General features: G+C 40.1%; 1 protein-coding gene across 3 annotated transcripts in view; it reads left to right on the top strand.

Annotated features, from left to right (window-relative positions):
- EEFSEC (eukaryotic elongation factor, selenocysteine-tRNA specific) overlaps positions 1–18,395 on the top strand; it is a 132,743-nt gene that overhangs the window by 62,827 nt on the left and 51,521 nt on the right. For all 3 annotated transcript variants that reach the window (XM_031607763.2, XM_031607758.2, XM_031607751.2), the window contains 2 exons: positions 4,467–5,105; positions 16,740–16,896. In XM_031607763.2, coding sequence (XP_031463623.1) covers positions 4,467–5,105; positions 16,740–16,896 — 796 coding nt within the window. The remainder of the gene's footprint in view (positions 1–4,466; positions 5,106–16,739; positions 16,897–18,395) is intronic.

The raw sequence follows: 18,395 nt of genomic DNA, 5'->3' as shown, positions 1-18,395 counted from the left end.
TATTAATGCTAATTGTTGCAACTTTGCACTTTCTCATCAGTATTTCAAGGAAGTGTGGATTGCTGTATCTTTCGTATCAGAAAGATGCACTTGCAGCACTGGGAGGCAGCAGGATGACTAGGTTCTTATCTGAAGAAGTTACGAGCAATGGCGTATGGCTGATAACTTAATGCAAGTTGGATAAATAAAGGAAAAGAAGCTCTGATATATTGCAGAAGAGTCATTAGTGGACTTTTTCTATATCTTGTTTTCTATTAGTGTACTGAACCGCTCTGAAAATCTTAGTGGGCTTTTGCTTTTGTCTTCAAGTACTGTGAAGTACTTTTACGTTGAATGTGTTTGTTTATCTCAAAGGATGAACTTTGGGTAGTCATTCTGTTTTGCTTTTTTTTTTTAACTGTATTTGAACACATGAGCTTCTTTTCTCTCACCCTTTTTATAGTCCTTTACGTGGTGTTTTAAGAACGTTAAAGTGATTATACAAATTTAAAATAACAACAAAAATTAAAGGTAAACTAAATTTGCCAAATACAAGATTTCTACACGTGGCTTTTGATTTAAGTGATGAGATGTAATCGATGCCATGTTTACCTACACTGTTTGTGTGCAGTAAGGTCTATCACTGTGGAGTTATGCTCGATATCGTTCATGATGTGCTTAGAAAACACAAAGTTGGTGATGTAGAGCTGCTGTGATTTGATCCAGTGGTTGCAGATCAACTCAGCGATTTACTTTGCTGCTGCTTCTCTCTGACCTTTTGGAGGAGATGCAATGCCTTATCAGTTCTTGTGTGTGCTAACCTGTCCCAGAAATCACCTTGTTTAGCTCTAGATTCTAATTCCTTCATGCATTATACTCTTGAAACTTAGACTGTGCTGTATGGCCCTTTCACAGTTGATTCTAGTATTGAAAGTGAGTAAGAAATAAAGGAATAAGAATAGTTCCTACCGTTCTTTCAGCCTCTAATGTGTATAGGAATGTTAGATGCTGAATATAAAGGAAAAACTGAGTCTTTTAAAAACAAACATTAATGGGATGATTACTCAGTTTGCAAGAGAGTAGGCATAGGTCAACAGAATGTGCTGATTTTCTCTGGGTTCGATAATGCAGTACTTGTCTCCTGGTGGGTCAGAGGATGGCCAGACGTGCCTGGAAACTGGACCCAGGTACAAAGAAATGATGTGCTTAAGTTCTGGGTGAGTCTAGCAAGGGCTGGGAGCATGCTTACTGTGTTGGGAGAGTACAGATCATCAGTTTGGGATTGGAGAAGCTTTGCATTACATTCTTCTGAATATTCTCAGTGATTTTTATTTAAGGTGCCTTTTTCTGAAAGAATTAGTCAGGATCCAAAACTTTTCTTGGTCTTGTGTTGGAGTCTGTGTTAAGTGGACTATCTGCAAATGTGTTCAGGGGAACCACACTGCTGAAGTTTTATAGAGCTCTGGAAAATGCTCCTGTATTGTAGTCCACTGTGTGTAGGAATGGCAGCAGGTGTTTGTCATGGGAAATAATATTCAAGATATTTATTCTCCTTTTAATGTGGTTCAACAGAGACACGTGGAAGAAGGCAGCTGGTTCTGATACGACCCACCTTTCTATGCCATAGCTGAGAATTGCAACTTTCTGTGAAGGCTTAATCATATGAAATGAATATTCTAAGGTTACTTATTAATTGTGGTTGTTAATTTAAAGTTGCACATCAAACGCATCTATCCTAATAATTTGCATTAATGTAAGGAAGCGTGTAGGCATAACATGCTTGAGGAATGTTTCATAGATGCCTGCTCTTCTTTGAATTTAAAGCTAAGGTTTATCCTGAGTATATAAATAAGATGTATCCTGAGTACATCTGTGGGTTGTTTTTAAACACAGGTGTTGTTAATCATGTTATTAGAAATTAATGAAAGATATTATGGACATACAAAAGGTTGCTTCAGAGACCAACAAATGTTTTCTATAACATTTTAACTTAGCTACTCACCAAAGGGTTGAAATGTTTCTAAAAAGTAGTATTATAAACCAGAGTGTTCACAATGAAGAAGAATCTTTCTGTTCACATTCAAGCTAGACAACCCTGTAGATCTGTGGTTTTTCAGTTCCTTTTGGATGGATAGAAGCTTCTGTAGTTCGTGTTGTTTTATTGTTTATTCACTCTGTCCATGGTTGTTGAAGATGGAAAGTTTAATCATCAGCATTACCACATACAACACGATCTTTCCATATTGTTTGATCTGGTGTTTTTTCATATGGAAATTTCAGTATTGTTGGACTTGCTTATTTTTTTGAAATATATATTCACAATATACTTTTTTTCTAAATAGATCCTTAACAGTTATTTCTGGTATTACCAGTGTTTTCAGAAGCTGTCTATCTGCTAGATTATTTTAAAAAGCAAACCAAACTTTCTGTACATTGCTGATGACCAGTTTATCCTGGCTTCTTTGGAGAGCTTTTGTATTCCAGCTATATTTTAGTTCAGCCAATAAACTTTTCGTCTACTCTTCTTTGATCTAAGTTCCTGCAATTAGTTCCCCGATTACTCTTGTTCTTCCTTCTGTTCTACAGTTCTTTCCTTCGTGTTGCTTATTTTGGTGATGTTGGGAAGTCAAATGTTTGTGCCCTTCATATTTGGTTGGCAGACTTTGTAGAAAAAAGAAAAGGTGAAAAACCATTTCTACTGAGACACTGCATCCAAGAGAAAGATGTGGAGATCTTCAGTATTATCCAGATAGTGAATAATTCTATGGTTAATAAGGTTAACTTTTCTAGACTGTTCTGAGTAGTCTAAACTAAATGAGGTCCTCAAAGTTGTGCGGCATACCGAGAATGAAGCCCAGATCTGCCGAGTTTTATCCTTAAATCATTAATTTGAAATTCTTTTCATTGCTGCTCGTCTATTTTGGACTCTGACTTTCAGGAATACAAAATAAAGCAATGTGCAAGGATTAAAAGATGGATTGCTAAGGGGCATGCAGTGGTTGAGGACTGATTTGAGAATAGTTACAGCTGAGTAAGACATAATAATGGCTTGAATGCTGAGAATTGCACAGTAGCATTTGGCGTAAAGCTTTTCTTAGTACCAATTCCACAGCTGTCAAAAGGGAAGAGAGCAGAAAAGAAAATGATACTGAGAGTGGAGATCTGCTACTAATTCTGTTCTGTGCATGTTCACAGTAAAATCTATTGCATATTGACAAAAAACACTACAGAAATGATCTCTGGAACAGAGCATTCCCATGGAGGGTTCAGTGCTTGGATCTGATTTTTGAGATTTCAGCCTTTCACAGATGATGTGTGTAATTTTTCTGTGCTGAAGGCTCTTGTCCAAGTACTTGATATTTATTTAGGAGAAAAGTATTTTTTTTTGTTGCCAAAAATACCATTTCAGTATTGAAAACTTGCTATCTAATGTAGGAACTTTAGGCAGAATGGTTACCTATCCAACATCCATTTGTAGAAATGCAACAGGTGGCAACATAGGTGAATTATCAGAAGAAAAACATTTGGTTTCACGCAGACCAGAGAAATTCTTGAAGAGTGCTTTACAGAAGTGAAAGAGAAGCCAAAATGAAGCCTTGTTAAACTAAACTGCCTCGGTCTGATTGACTAGAGCCAAGACTGATCTTGAAAATCTGATGATCATTCTTTTGTTGAAGAACTCCTTTAAATAAGGAACAGAATAGCAAGCTTATTAGATTTTAGTAAAGACAGATATTTTAATAATTTCAATCAGTGGACAATACTGTACTTTTCATATGAAGAATCATCACAGGTGGAACCCCAGATTTTAGTGGCAGGTGGTGCAAACCTGATTTATAAACACACAGATATTTGCAGGAGAACTCTCTTCCTTTTTTCTTTTTTGCAATGTCTAGAATTGAATGGGCTATGCAGTCTTAGATTTTTGTATTACTAATTATTTTGATGTGATACTTTACAACATGTAATGGTGCTCAGTGTTGTACAGACACTGAGGAAAATAACTTTTTCCTGAGCGCTTGATGGTTTTTAACCGAGTCAAAAAAAAAAATGACTGAAAAGGATTTTGTGGCAGGAATGAGAAAGCAGCGAGGCCAATGTGTGGCTAGACACTGTACTGCTATGTTTTTGCTGGTGTAGATGATTAAGGGGAGAATACATTAAGTAAGCTATTCTGTGGTGAGAGTAGATAGTGTGTAGGTGTGGCAGCAGAGATGGAGCAAATGTCAACATAATTGCAGCCATGATAATTATAGAGTTTGAGCAGAAACACTCATAAAATACGGTAAGAGGCTCAAATTCTTAGTATTTTTGAATGATCGATAGAGGCATATTCTCAGTCTGTTCACTTTTTATGTTTTGAATTCTGGATTCTTCCAGAAGGGCAGTCTCATTAGAGGTGAGAACGGTGTGACGTGTGGCTATATGTTTGACATGTGCTCGTGTGCAATTCTATTTCATTTTCTTTCTTGCTCTTTCATTGACAGGTGACAAAGAAAGTCAAGTCTATGCAGATGTTCCATACTCCTGTGACATACGCCATGCAGGGTGACAGAGTAGGTATCTGTGTGACCCAGTTTGATCCCAAACTACTGGAACGAGGCCTGATCTGTACCCCAGAATCACTGCACACCATCCATGCTGCAGTAATTTCCCTGAAGAAAATCCAGTATTTTCGAGGAGCGCTTCAGACAAAAGCTAAGTTTCATATCACAGTCGGTCATGAAACAGTCATGGGAAGAGTGATGTTTTTCAGTCCGGCTCCTGCTGACTTCGATGAAGAAATTCAAGAAAATGCTTTTGATTTTGATAGAGACTATCTTTATCAAGAGGAGTATTTGTCCAAGGACTCAAAGCCTTCAGAGGAGAATAAAGAAAATGGCCAATCAGAAGTCCAGCTGCCAAAACAACAGTGGGCTTTGCTAGAGTTTGAAAAACCTGTCACTTGCCCTAAGCTGTGCCTTGTGATCGGCTCCAAGCTGGATACGGATATTCATGCCAATACCTGCAGGCTGGCATTCCATGGGGTGCTGCTCCAAGGCACAGAAGACAAGAACTACGCAGAGACTTTCCTTCCAAAGCTGAAAGTGTACAAACAAAAGCACAAGGAAGGACAAGTGGAGAGGGTAAGCTGTCCTTTCAATGCTATTCATTGGAGAGGGGAATCTTTATTCTGTCTGAGAACGTACATTGATGTGCTGTGGAATTTTCATTGTTACAGTCGAGATTATACCATTTTCTTACATTTATATACCTAGTGTATTATGTATTTCCTGTTTGCAGAGAGTTGGAGATGATTCCTCAAGACTGACAAGTTTATTTAGGTCAGTACAGCACCAAGTAATTTGATACTGTTTTTTCATTGACCCTTTTGATGGTCTAGCTCTTGTGTTCTTCCTGCAAACTTGCCTTGTTTGTATGCCTTCCTAAGTGGGTCAGCTTGTTGTTCTTGTCCCACTTGACAAAGCCTCCACTTTTCCACTGATTTTTTTTTAACACAGTTGAAACACATTGAAAATATGTATGCTACATGTAAATACATCTGCTTATATAAAGAACTTAATTGCTTACCCCTAGATGAAAAGAACTGATGAAAATTTTAGCAAATGTTTACTTGATTAGTTAATATTCCAGGTGTGTTATTAACTTCTGGGTAAGAAACTATTAATTTTTATTTTTTTAATCCAAATCCGATTATTTGAACAAAACATTTGGCAATCTCATTGCTTCTTTTCAAAATTCCATTGAAACTGTTTTGAGTATTGAATAAGGTCCCTCCTTACTTTGCTATAGGAGACTAAACAATTGTCAACATAGCTTATCACGTTTGCAATTTATAGTGCAGACTTTTTTGAATACTTTTATGTTTGTTTTACTAATATAACAGTAAAAATAAATCATGTTCCTTCTCAGGGCATGATTTTGTATTAGTGAAGCATTTAGAAAAAGGAACCTCTCTATATTAATTAAATAGGCTATGTATGTTTCCCTCCCTCTCTCTGAGGAATCTGTGTTTTTGCTTTTTCAAGCAAAGCTACTCCTTCGTGTTTCCACTGCTGATTTCAGAGGCCATTCTTCTCAAATGAACTAAAAGACTTCATTGTCAAAATTCCAAAACTGTTTCTTTTTGGATGCTGATCTTGTCTAGAAAGGTAGCTAGCAGAGGAGGGAATCTGTAACTTTCTAGAATCTTTTCTTTGTTAAGATGGGTTGTAAGAGATGCCAGAATCAGTAGTCACTCTTTGTTGTAGGTGTATTGTGTTTCCCCTGTTCGAAATGGCTGGCAAGCTTTCTCTTTGGCTGGTGGTACTGAACTAGAACACCAAATTGCAGGTAGTCTGTCCTCTAAGCTGCAGAGAAGAAAAAACAAATGTAAATGTCTGGATCTCAATTCTGCTCATTTTTCTTTTTATTATTCTGATTGCTCTAATCTGAACTCCTGAAGCATTTCCCTTCATCTCTACTAAAAATGTACTTGCTTGTGTCCAGACCATGCTGCCAATATCCAGAGAGACCTGGCTTACCAAGTGCTGTTGTGGCTGTTGGGAATATGAACTGGAACAAAAGTTGGTGTGAGCCATGGAGACACATGCTGCTTGGTTCTTGTTTAACTGAAATGAACCAGTCTCAGCTTCTTTCTTTATTTTTGCTCCTGAGTAAAGCACTTGTATAAGAGAGTGCAAAACTTGTGGAGTGCTTTGAGATTTAATTTACTGGCTTTGCACTTAGCCTTGGTCATGTGCTTTCAGTGGCTTTTTTTTTTTTTTTGTGTAATCTTCAAATCCTTTATTGGTTCACTTCTGCTATTGATTTTAGTGTGTAAATAGTAGAATAACATTAATCAGATTATTCGTATGTGAATTTCATGTTGATAAAATAACTAGTGAATGTAGGTTGAATATTTTGCCAACACAGTAGTTTGCTGAGTACAGTGAATGATCCCGTTATCTTCCCTTGCCCTTAAAATAAAGAGCTATAGAGGTTACCTTATCCTTTCCTTAAGTGTTGCATGGTATTCCCTGCCTATGGGCCCCAGTCAGTCTGTATGAATACTGACAGGTGCTGTGTATGGATAGCTGCCACCAAGCCATCTGTCTGCCTGTGGGTTGGGTTTGTTCTCAGGTTCTGGCTCCTGAACTACTGCTCAGCTTGGAGGTGTTTTCCCTCTTGCACCACAGGGCAGCAGAGCAAAACTGGTGCTGGAAATTCAGGGACATGCAGGGACTGGGGAGGGCTGGTGGGGAGAGGGCTGTGCTGGTTACCAAGGCATGATGAGGAGGCACTGAGGGCACTTGTTGTGGTAGCTCCTCTAATGTCTGTGCTTTCATGGAGCAGAGAGCGGTGGGAACAATTGGGTGGTACGGTGACTTTTTTTAGTACACAAAGTCACTAGCTAATAGAAAATCTGAATCAGCTGGGCCCACCCTGCTGCTGAATGGCTGCTGGATGGCTGGAGATTAGGATCACTGAATTTAGGGTGCCTATTCTTGGCAGTGATGCAGGAAAATTTCATTCTCTCTGTTGAGCAAGGAAGGCTTCCTCTCCACACACCTTCCCTGGGGAGGCATTAAAAATGTAAAACTAAAAATTACACATTACCTTCATGAGAAGTGAACTCCTCCTCCAGAGAATGCTGCTGGGAAAAAGGGTGCTGTGGCCTGGCTGCCGGTGAGGCTGTGAGAGAGGGGGGTGGGCAGTGCCTCCCAGCTGCTCCATGGGGTCTGCAGCCCCCTGCTCACTGCTGGCATTGGGGTCGGCTGATTGACCCAGGAGAAATCAGGCAGCTGTGGTTGGGCTTTTTGTTCTTACTCTGATTCATTGAGTGCTTGCATGGCTGTGGGGGCAGAGACCTGCCCGATGGGCAACTTTGCAGAACTTTGGCTGGCTGACAAATGTACTTTAAATAGGAAAAAGTACTAGGCTGGCAACAGGTGGCTTGTTCTTATTTAAAGTAAAACACAGGGCTGAGAGTGCTATTGCAAACAGCAGCATTACTTTAAGGACAATGATGTTAGGGTCTTGGCAAAAATAATTAGATGATGTGCTGAGAAAGTTTGTCCCTTGGAATGGTGGTTGTGGGGTGGGCTTGGGGAACTGCAGCAGGCCAGCATTCCCCAGAGGCAGACAAGGAAATAATGAGGATTAAAAGCAACTGCTGGCCCTGGTTGGGTGCTCAGTTCTGCAGAGGAAGGAGGCTTCTATCCATCCTAACCAACTGAAATATTTCCCTCTCTGAACTTTGCTTCTGTGTGGCATCACAGCTTAATTCCAGTGTGAGTCACAGAGCTGTTACTCAGTTCCTGGGATAAACCCTTTGTGTTTATCGTGTTATTTGCTCCCTGGCTTCCCTGGATATGCAGCTTCAATGCAGTGGACTTCGGCTGAAAGGTGAACTTTAGAAGTGCATTGTGCTTTCCTGTGTGACTCAGAAATTCTGCCTGTTTTGAGAAGTGTTTGCAAAGCAGGATTTATCTTAGGATGACTGTTGTAGGGTCTTATTGTGGAGGATGCCCATAAATCTGTAGCTCTGTGCAAGAAAGAAAAGAAGGACAACTCTGCCTTGTTTGTAGAGGATGAACTGCACTTTTAAGCCTGGTAAAGGAAAGTAAAAGCATACCTCGGCTGTGATTGTTTCCCATTTTGAGCATAACCATGTTTTTCTTTGGGAATGGTCTTGTCCTTCTTAAATATAATTTTTCTATGTTATCTGACATTAAGAAGAATGAATTTTGTGTATTTAAAAAATTTCATGTGCTTTTCCTCATTATCTGCCTTGCTTTCGGGCTTTGCTTACTTGAAGGTAATAGAGTTGTTTCTTCAGCAATTTCCTTTCATGTGTCACGGCCATGGGCCATCCTGGTTTTTATTCACATCTGTGGTGTTCCCAAATTTCGTGCTTGCTGGATAGTGACTTTACTGAACTTGTTCTCATGGGCTGCACAGATCAGTTATTGCTTCATAACAAGATGTTGCTAATTGTCTGAATATTGGTGTGATCTAAGCATCTGTCCCCAGGGAGAAAAGTATTGTTGCAGGAGTGGGATGTGAAAGCAGGGTAAGTTACTGAGATTTCTATCAGGGTGACAGAGCATCTGAATGGAAGATAAAAAGATTCTCTTTCGGCATCTTTTAATAGTGTTGACATCTCTCCTCTTACAGTAGAATAAAAGAGCTGTATCAGAGAGCACTCACGTAGTGAGTGGTCACCTGGAAGGTTTCATCAGCACCACTTAGCAGATATTCTGGCCTTCCTGAAGAATGGGTGAGACTGAGATGAGTACTGGCGAGCAGCTGCAGGAAACATTTGAATTTGTTGACTACTAGCAATGACCCAGACTATTTATCAAGTTGGTATTCCCAAACAGACATCTTGAAATGGAGCAGTTGTGAAAACGGCATTTAGCAGCAGTATTTTCTCTATTTCCGTATGGTTTTTTGTGAGTGCAAATACCAACATAAAATGTACAAAGCACGTGTCAATTTGATAGTAGCTCAGCCACACACTTTGGCTTTTGAAGGAGGAAAAATGAACTCAACCATGAATGAAGGGGGGATGTCCAGTGTGGGTTGCTGAGGGAATGAGGCTACATGCTGGGGAGAATGACTTCTCTTGGAGAGAGCAAAGCAGAGTATCCCTGTTTGGGAAGATTCCCAAGGAGGAGGTCACACGAGAGCAATTGTAGTGCTTTTTTTCACCAAGCACTTTGCAGGTATCAGTAATAGCAGAACGTTTCACAAAGTTGTGCCCATGCCTTGCACGTGAAGTCTTTGTCACAGCAATACAGTTCCTTGCATTTTCTGTTAAATGGTTTCAGTGCTGCACAGATTGAAGACAAGTGCATTTTATCTGCTCAGTACTTTGATTCTTTATATCCAACTTATTTCCAGACAAAGGCTGTTTCTTTGGTTTAGTAGGGCTAATGCTTCAGCTGCTATTTACTTACAGCTGTGCTGTAGTTCCAGCAGGATAGCAAGTAAAACACTCCAGCAGCCAGGCAATGTCACTTTGCAAAGAGAGAATCTGGGCGACTGATCTATCTGTGCCATACTTGCCTGCACAGCGTAGCAAAGACCAAATTAAACAGTGAAAATGAATTGGGTGCTGCCTGCAGGCAGTGAGCTGGGCTAGCTGCAGAACCTCTGTGACTCCAACTGGGAGAAATGGTGGATACCACTCCATCTATAGTAAACATGCAGACGCCACAATTAATATTTTTCCTGCTTTGAAGTCTGAACATGAGTTTGTTTGGTTCTGCTTGGCTGCTGATGGTATGCTAAATACAGTAATAATACAGAGATGAAGGCAATCAGGTGAATAAAAGTGCACAGCACATTCACTAGTTAAAACGCACTGTAAAATAGGTATATAAAAGATGCATTTATTTATTGGCTTGTGTTCTGGTTTTGAGTAAGAGATTTTGTGAAGCTGAGTGGGGGAAGGGAGGGCTGTATGCTCTTCAAACAGAGGTGCCATCTCCATTAAACAGCACTAAGTGTTGATATTAGATTGACTCAATGTACAGATTAATAGAGTTTACTAAATTCGTCATAAGAGTACCAGTTAAGTCATAGAATCTGCTTGCTTACTCGTACACAATCTTGCTGTTTTGTTCGCTCACCAAAGAAAGAATGGTGTGCTCCATGACGGGCTAGTATAATTTTGCAAGGTTTGAGTAACACCTATGCTTGTTATTTATATTATTAAATTTAAAATGCAGACATGCTTTTGGGTCTTGCAAGTGTATGGACAGCTGGTCTTGATTTTTCTGAGGTTGTGTAAGAGTCACCTGTGGGGGAATCGTTTTGTCAGCAAGGCAACCAATGCACCATTTTATTTATTGGATACGAAAATAAATTCAGAATGTTACTTAGGTTGCGAAATTACTTGAAAGCACTTAAAAGTTAGGAAATACCAGATTTACAGTTGCCTGTGCAACATTAATTCTGTTCCCCTGTGTCTCTGCACTGTGTTCTTAATAAGGCGGGGGTTCTTGGATGTGGTCATGTGAAGACTGTATAGTGGGCCGTATCAAAGAGGGACAGGAGTCAGACTGTATGGACATCTGGCATTTCTTAACTTAAGTGCCCAATTCTGCAACTTAAATAATTTAAGTTTTATATAAATATGATTTCCTAGGCATTTTTAAAAGTAAAACGGTAAAGTGAAACTAAAACCATGTATTCCTGAACTGTAACAATCCCTCTACTGTATGCCTTCATTAGGACTGCTGGTAGTCAGCAGCGTAGCACAGATTCGTACAGCTTACTGCTGCAGGCTGTTAACCAGACATCAGGAGGAAGCTCCTCCAAGCATGGTGGCAGATGCTGTGCTTGGGCAGAGGGCTCGTATGCAGGTTGGGGAGCATCAGGAGAGAGGACAGACTTGGGACACACATACATCCATGTGGTGTCTTTGCAGGGCTATGTCTGCTCTCTCCCTTGCCTCTGGTTGCTCTGGGCAGGCTTTCGCTGTCCTGTCCCACTTCATTTCCAATGAGGAGTTTGTAAGCCTCTGTTCTTTGCTCTTGTCGACCTCCCCAAGTCATATCTAGGCAGTTTTCTTTACAAACAATTCAAATTACTGTTGTTATGCCTGTTGATCTGCTGCTGTGCACTGGAGTCATGCATTGTCCAAAGTGAACTTTGCTGTGTCTGATATTTCTTTTTGAGTGTTTAAGACTGCAGAATTTACTAAATAGGTGAAGAAAGCTACTTGAGGGTCTTCAGTTGTGATGATATCGTGAGTCTTTCTGGTTGATCAGAAGCATGGCCCAGGAGGCTTCTTTGGCCTTCCTGCAAACCGCGGTCAGGACTTCTGCCACAACAGCTCACCCCTTTCCTGCTTGGTCTGTGAGCATTACAGGTTTTCAGTCTTCTCATAACTTCCAGACAGAGCTGTTTTCTCTGGGGCTGGAAGTCCTGAGCAGTGTAGGCCTCTTCTTTCCCTCCCTGATGATGTTGTTTTCTTACATAAAGGAAACGGTCCAGGTTGCTGTGAACATTGAGATCGTGCTGTCAGCTGTTTTCTTCTCTTGGTGAAATGAATGTGTTCTTAACTAGGCCATGTTGGGAATTCAGCACCTGTTGCTGGAATTCTACCTTTCAGAAATCTAAATAGAGTTGAATGAAATTTGCACTGTAAAGGTGCACATAAGCATATTAGTGCTCTGTTTCTACCCGTGCGTGGCTGGAGACTTGAACTGGCACAGAGCTTTTAAAGCTCAGGCCTTGTTTACATGGCTCAATAATGAAGAATCCTTTTTACTACTGTGCTGCTTTTAACCAGGTTACAGTGATGGGAAAATGCTTCGGAAAAGCAAGGGTGTTTTTTTTGTTTGGTTTTTTTGGCTCTTAGAAATTCTCAAATGCTGTTGCACTTCTACAGAGAAAGAAAGACAAAGAAAGGAAGATATCTCTTGCATCCAAGAAACATTGGCTTTGGAGAGAAGGGGCAAACATCTGAAAGCTAAAGCTAATGGCCCTGTGGTGGGTTCCTGCTCTGTTAAAGCAGCAGTAATGAGACGTGAAGTGCTGAAGGAGATGAACTTGCACCCTGGATGTGTGTTCAAAGGCAGAAGTTCGGTTTGTTTGCTTGGAAGATGATGAGAAGAAGGTCTTCAGAGGGAGCCCTGCACACAGCTACAGGCCTGTGGTGCCAGAGGGAATTCCAGAAAGAAAAGCCTCTAATTCTTTCACACTGATGTAAGCTCTTGAGGAAGCAACGTAACTGACCGAATCTTTATTTGTGCCAAGACCTTCACCTAGGTCTTGGTAAAGAATTAAAAGCAAGAACAGTCTTTGGAGAATTAAAAAAGCTGCAAATTCAGTTGTCACTGAAATCCTGTCAGTTCCTTTCAGCTTTGCCCTTTTGCGGCCTCATGTGCAGCCGTTCCCTAAACGCACAAACCCACGTTTTACAGAGGGAGAGCAGGAATTTGCAGCCTCCAAAACATTCCTGTGTCTGATGCAGAAATGGAAAGTGTTCTGAAAGTGTTCTAGAAACTAATGAGCTGTTACTGATCATGATGAAGATGTCTCAAGTGTACTTCTTCTAAAGAACAAAATGTAATACTACCTGGTATTTTCGGATTTAATCTTACATTCTTTGTTCTTTTTCCTTTCCTGTTTTCTGCTTTGGTTTCAATGGATAATGTTTTCAATTTACTAAGTTTCATCAGACCTGTTTTTATCACTTTTAAATAATTTTCTTTTGCTATCTGATTGAAAGCAGTATAATCTTTTCTGATTTAACTTAAGCTTATTCTTGTTCCATCTATTCTAGCTATTTCTATATGTTTATATTATATGAATAATATTTTACTTTTTCTGTCTCAAGTCTTTATTTCCCAGTTCACTCTGGCACAGGTCTGTTCCCTTTGCAGGCGTGTGCTTTGGTTCTGATCCCCTTATTTTTTTCTCGGTTGTTTTAAGACATGGTGTTACTCACACACAAAATATGGATTGTTTGAGAAGTGTGTTCAGATGACAGTAGTTAGTTTTCTTTAAAATGGTGGTTTCACAGGGTAGGCAGTATAGCTTCTATCCTTGCTCAAAGGGAAATCCCATCGTTATTTGTCCTTACAGTTATGCTGTGGTTCACACTGTGCTGACAGATGTAACGTTAACTGCAGTTTTGCAGGCGATACACTGCAGTGTAAGTACTGCTTGGCTGGGGAGTGTGAGGAGGTGCTTTATTTTTTTCGGTGAACTTCTTGGTATTAGCAAAAGTGTTACATGCCAGAGATGCACATACTTCACCTATGGTTATAAAGTGCTATTTACTTTTCTCTTGCAAACACAAAAGCCAAGTGGGAAGGGATATTTCATAAACTCAGTGCTATTGTGTCCTCTGGTCTAAGCCATAAAACAAGAGTAACAGAGACATTCCCTTTGAACTTGAAATCCCTCTCTAAGCTGCTGATCTAACCTAAGGGAGAGGGGGAGACTACACCAGCCAGAAAATGTTCTCTTCTGGGTATTTCTTTTCCCCCCTACCCCTTTTCTTTTTCTAAAGTCCTTAAGTGAGTTTGATGCTGCACCTCTGCCCATAAATTTATAAAAATATTATCGTAATGTAGGTCAGTGAACTGAAACGCCACTGTACACCACGGGGGATTAAAGTCAGAGAGGCAGCCCTCTCCCACTCCCACTAGGTCATATGACAATATAAACAAGAAATGCAAGGAGCCTTCAGCTTTTTCTTGCCCTAATCCTTTGTTTATGCAGCACTTAAACTGACTTTCGGGGTCGTCTCTGTCTGGCATTAAAGCCCTGAAGCTTTTTGAAGTTTCCCTGAAGTTAATAAAATTAGTCTGCCCTCATTGCTAGGCCCCTTGCTGCTGCTTCGGAGCAGACTGCATATCCCTTACTGTCTTTGCGGCGCTTGGCTTTTTAAGTTAATAATATTTTATAACAAAAAAGTGTTTGAGAGAGAGGCAGAGATCTCCCAAAAGGCCGTTCAGCTCACAGGCAGAGCGGTTGCCGTTGTAGATGCTCTGAGAACTCAGAGGGGATTAACTTAAAATCCAGTGATCCGAGGTAAATTGCTGGTAAAGTAATTGGAAGTGGTGAGTTTCAACTGAAGAGAACGACGCACGTTTCTGTGCCTTTTAAGAAACAAAGACTAAAAGTATTTTTTTCTATTATTTTTATAAAATTGTCTTAAAGTTGAGATAAATTAGGTTTCCTTTGCAGCAGTTATTTCCAGGCTGTACCCCTTTACGGATTGATTTTACTGCAAAGATTGATTAACTACCATAGCTCTTGTGTCAGCGATCTGTCACTTCGTTGTCTTCAGGGGTAAATCGGTTGCAGGCTGATTTGGGGCAGGGGCCCTGTTGTACTTCATGTATGGGGCTGTCTTCAGCCTGTAAGGCTTTTTATTCCAGCAGTTGCTAAGCAGATTCATCATCTGATGGCATAGGTACATGTTCAGGGAATAATGGGAATACAGGCAGAAGATGAATGATTGGCAAAGGAGGGTTATGTGCTGTAAAATCATGTCGTCTTATGGGGAGGAAAAGGTGCTTTGAAAAAAAAATAATGGTGTTGATTGTGATTATCATTGCTGCTTTTCTTGGAAGTCCTTGATGCCTGTAGCACACGTCTGTAGGGGTTGCTCAGTTCTTAGGACAGATTTGCTGGGGAGGTTGAACCGACCCATGCTGGCAGAGTGCAATTGTTCTCTAAGCCATACAGGTTTCAATTAAGTTAAAAGTAACTTTGAAGCATTCCTGGAAAAATAGAATATGTATATAGTGTCTGAAGTTGGACTCCCTGGCCATTGTGTGGGAGAGCAACCAAAATAGTGGGTGTATGGCAGAGCCCTGGAGGAGGGTGACAGGCTGAAATACAAGGGAAGAAGCACATAGCCTGCAGGGGGGTGTTTGGGTCTCACATCCTTGTTGTAGGAATAAAAGTAGTATAGGAAGAAATAGTATTTTGATTGGACCAGCTTATACAATAGAAAAAGGATGAATGTTTTGAGAATATAAGTGCAGCTTCAGGTTGGAATGAACAGCTTCTGATAGTCTGCTGCTTCAGACCCAAAGAAAGGCCAGCATGCCTGCAAGCTTATCTCCCCCCACCTCCACTGGTCGCTTTAGTAAAAGACATTGTTCTGTTTTAAATTCAAGCCAGAGGTTGCCAAGCGGTGATAGTACTGCTACGGGTTCACAAAGTATTTTGGAGCAGTGCTTGTTTGGAGCAGGGAGATACCAAAAGAAGAGGATCCAGAACCTCCTGGTGCACATCAGGTAGTGGGCATTGAGGCACTGAATGGCTCTGGCTGCTGGAAGCAGAGCTCTGTGCTTCCCTTATCGGGGTGAGAGAAGGGCTGCAGGCAACTCCTGGCCTGTGCCTGCCCTGCGGGTGGAAGTTACTCCTAAGATCTGAGGAAGAGCAGCAACTATTGCTACCGAGAAGAAATAACCATGGGGAGATTTAAGCAATACATTCTTATTTCTTTTGATAAGTAAATAAAGGTTCTTGCTGCTGCTCTGAGGTACAGTAACTCCAGACATTAGGTATACAAGGATATTCACACCTACGGGATTAGGCTCACTTGGCTGCACCTTATACTTAGTAATGCCTTAGGGAGGGCTGTTTATCTTGCCTCACCTGCCAACCTTGCTGCCTCTTGTTCCTGATAGCTTAATTAAGAATCCAGGCTTGGAATGGTTCTTCCCACTGGGTTACAAACCTTGAAATTAAAATCGGATACAATGGTCATAAGGCTTTTACTTTGACAAATCAATGGGTGCGTAAAGGTGAATATTTAAAAGGCTGTATTTAGAAATTCTAAGTAATTGTCATTTCGTTTAAAGTGTGGCTGTTGGAGTGCAGTTCTGGAGCTAAGAGAGAGAGAAATGTTTGTGCAGGAGATAATGTACTTAGCTCTAGGATAAGTAATGGAACAAACTTTTTGTGAGCGTAGGAACTTAAGTGACTTTTACAAAAAGGTTTCAAAGCAGGATTTTGATTGACTGACCTTTACTGCATGTTTTGATGCATGTTTTAGTCTTCCTGTATGAAAAGGAAGGAGGTAAAAGCAGAAATACGTGAATGCACATAGTCTTCTCTGCTTTTGGATGCTGATTATCTTAAACTCAGCAGTTTAGATGAGTCATCTAGAGTTTTTTATTCATCTGTGGGTAAATGGTTTTCCAAGGGCAGGGCAATGGAAGTCACCAGTGTATCTCATATGTTAATTTTTCTTGTCACTTCAGATTGTAAATTCATAATGCCCTTTTCTTTTGCAGGTGATTGATGATTACAGCGTGATTGGCCGTTCGTTGTTTAAAAAGGAAACAAACATCCAGATTTTTGTGGGTTTAAAAGTCAAATTATCTACAGGAGAAGAAGGAATAATAGATGGAGGTTTTGGACAGAGTGGTAAATTTAAAATCCGAATTCCAGGTAGGTGCTCATTAACTGATATGCTCTAATCTATGTCAAGTATAGAGGATTTTTCCATATTGTAAGCTTGAATGTCTCCAATAGTTCCTTGAAATTTTGTGCCATCATCTCCAAACCAGCTGGATCACTGTTTATTTGGTGGATTTTACCACCTCTAATTAAGTGCTGGGGGCTATGACTTGTGTTATGAGACTCAATGGCCAGCAGGCACGTCTGCGTATGAATAAACTCAGGTCTCAAAATTACTTCTTTAAGTGTCAGTAACATGGAAATTGTGCTCTGCCCCAAATGGATTTTGGAAATCTCTCTTCTCTTTAATATTTTGTATAATTTTCTCCACAGCCCTTCTGAGCAAATAAGGGAAAACAAACCTGCAGTCATTTTTACCTGTAGATACTTATTAAATAAATAGAGTGTACTGGACTCAAGTTCCTTAACTCGTCTTCATTCTGCATGTTATTATCCATCTTCCCTTCAAGCAAAAACTACAAGCACTTTGATAAATGAGTTTTTAGAGATCTTGAGGTTTTTTTTATTGCATCTAGTTTTATGATATTATATAGTACTGTATTTTTTCATACTTGGTGAGTTGCAGCAAGGATTTGTGCCTCCTTACCTTAGAGCGTCAGAAATGATGGGTTTCATTTGGCGTTAAGTGTCATTACTATTTTCTTAGTAGAAAAAATGGCTCCAAGCCTTTTCAACAGGTAATAATAGGTGCTGCGTTTAACTCAAATCATGGGATATGGTTTTAAATATACTAGCAATACTTAATTTCTCTCAAATTTGCAGCCCTTCGTCACTGTTAATCTACCACCCTTTTTAGAGAGATGGACAAAATTATTCTGTTGTACAACTGGAAAAAAGAAATTGTGATGTTCTGTGGCACCAAACAGTCACATAACAATTGATCTGTAGAGAAAACTGATTTCTTTCTAAAGACGGAATATTTTAAGTTTAACTTCAGATTGATGCAAATGCCCTAATTTTGACTCCCAGCAAATTTCCTTTCTTTTGCCTTGGAAATCAGGATTTCTGACTAGGTGAAGGCTCCTGTTTTCTAACCTATCTATAGTAGTAGTTTTGTCACCAAGTGCTAGACTTTCCAAATAGTTTTGTAAGCCAAATTAACAGGCACACTGCATGTTTAAAGAAAGAGGCTATGCCTAGCAAATGTATGTTTTGGGTTTTCTAATATAGAAGAGCATTTAAGCATTCATTGAGCTTCCTACTTTCAGGCAGGTGGTGAGATGATGTGCAAGTGACCTTAACACTGACAGGGGTTCAAGCTGAAGTTTTTGTTTAAAAAACGTAGTGGTGTTCTTAGTAGCTTTTCTCCCCTGAAGACATAAATGTGGTGAAAGAGAAGAACAATGGGAGGATGCCATGTACAGTGGAGTTTTCATATTTTGGTGAAACTATTCTTCGTGAGAAAGGGAGAAGCCTAAAAAGGACTTTTGTGGCTGTCATCTTTGTGGATGGTGAGCAGGAACTGGAGC

Source organism: Phasianus colchicus, chromosome 11, assembly GCF_987193195.1.
Source record: "Phasianus colchicus chromosome 11, bPhaCol1.hap1.1, whole genome shotgun sequence".
Taxonomy (NCBI): Eukaryota; Metazoa; Chordata; class Aves; order Galliformes; family Phasianidae; genus Phasianus; species Phasianus colchicus.
The sequence above is the reverse complement of the archived record's forward strand: the minus strand, read 5'-3'. Positions and strand labels throughout refer to the sequence as shown.